Source organism: Crocuta crocuta, unplaced genomic scaffold (genome assembly GCF_008692635.1).
Source record: "Crocuta crocuta isolate KB4526 unplaced genomic scaffold, BGI_CrCroc_1.0 scaffold115, whole genome shotgun sequence".
NCBI classification, from domain to species: domain Eukaryota; kingdom Metazoa; phylum Chordata; class Mammalia; order Carnivora; family Hyaenidae; genus Crocuta; species Crocuta crocuta.
In genome coordinates this window covers 6,662,525-6,663,935 of record NW_027530575.1, presented here as the reverse complement: position 1 = coordinate 6,663,935, position 1,411 = coordinate 6,662,525, and the positions used below count along the sequence as shown (strand labels likewise).

The 1,411-nt window shown below is 58.6% G+C and overlaps 1 protein-coding gene across 1 annotated transcript in view; it reads right to left on the bottom strand.

The window, feature by feature from the left end:
- Window positions 1-1,411, bottom strand: part of MAN2B1 (mannosidase alpha class 2B member 1) — a 15,365-nt gene that overhangs the window by 7,439 nt on the left and 6,515 nt on the right. The window contains exons 8-12 of the mRNA XM_077767964.1: window positions 723-808; window positions 511-631; window positions 352-430; window positions 51-169; window positions 1-7 (exon numbers count right to left, since the gene is read on the bottom strand). The exon at window positions 1-7 is cut by the window's left edge and continues 125 nt beyond it. Coding sequence (XP_077624090.1) covers window positions 1-7; window positions 51-169; window positions 352-430; window positions 511-631; window positions 723-808 — 412 coding nt within the window. The remainder of the gene's footprint in view (window positions 8-50; window positions 170-351; window positions 431-510; window positions 632-722; window positions 809-1,411) is intronic.

Below are 1,411 nucleotides of genomic sequence, written 5' to 3'. Positions count from 1 at the left end.
CTCCGCTCTAAGCCCGCCTTTTCCTGTCCCCGCCCCCTCCCAGGGCCCACCCCGCGCACCTCGCAGGGGTCCCAGCCTGCAGCGAGCTGGCGCGCGTAGTCATCGGCCACGTGCTGCTTGGAGGTGCCGCTGACCGCGTCGTGGTGCTGAAGCACGGCCATCGCTTCATCTGCAAGTAGATGGGGAAGCGCGTGGGGTGTCTGCAGGACTCCCGACCCCAAGGAGACGGGAAAGGTCACGGGTGGAAGGGCAGGGTTCTTAGGAGCTTTATGAAGGGAATCGAGGGGGCGCCCGAGGGTCTGGGCTCCAGCTTCAGACATGCTCTCGTCCCTTCATCAGCCCGACACCTACTGAGGGGGGCACTGTCTCCCGAGCCGTAGGGTCCCACGTTGGCCGCCGGACCCGCCAGCGCCTCCAGCTGGTTGCACACCTAGGGGGCAGAGAGGGTGTGTTGGGGCCGCGGGCCTGTCGGGAGCCCCGGGCGCCCCCTTGAGCCCAGCACCCGCTCACCTGCAGGAAGTTGTAGCTGAGGCGCTCGTAGCGTTTGAGGGCCGGCCGGCTGGAAAAGTAGCCAGTCCAGAACTGGTGGGGGCCGTCGGCGTAAGGAAAGAAGTCATCTTGTTTTATGGACCTGCAGCGGCAGAGGCATTGAAGGCAGGGTCAGGACCCGAAGGGCATGCCAGCAACCCCCACCCAAGCGCCCCTTCCGCCCCCCTAAATACCAGGTGAGGTTGGCCTTGTTCAGCTCCCAGAGGTAGCAGGCGGGTGTGGAATAGAGAACGTTGACGCGGCTCCCGTTGGTCTGTTGCTGCGGGGAGGCATCCGTGTGAGCCCTCGGGAGTCCGCACCTTCCCAGGGGGCCCCCAGTTGTGCACGGACATCCCCACACACGCGTGCACGCAGTCACGCATGTGGCAGGTTCAGATTCTCTTAACACGCAGTTTGAGTGCAAAACAGTGGCCACGTGTGAAAGTGAATTCTGCCGGAAGCTAAATATTCCCCGCATGGAAAGAATTTCACAGATGCAAGAATAAACCTGACATTTGTACTGAGCTTGTTTTAAAAATTCCCGTTGTAGGGACGCCTGGGTGGTTCAGTTGGTTAAGCGTCCGACTCCGGCTCGGATCATGATCCCCTGGTCCCTGGGTTCGAGCCCCCCTCTGTGCTGACAGCTCGGAGCCTGGAGCCTGTTTCAGATTTTGTGTCTCCCTCTCTCTCTGCCCCTCCCCAGCTCGTGCTCTGTCTCTCTCTGTCTCAAAAATAAATAAACGTTAAAACATGTTTTTTAAATAATTCCCGTTGTATTATTTTTTAATGTTTATTTAAGAATTTCTTTTTAATGTTTTATTTATTTCTGAGCAAGCGAGAGACAGCGTGAGCAGGGGAGGGTCAGAGAGAGAGGGAGACACAG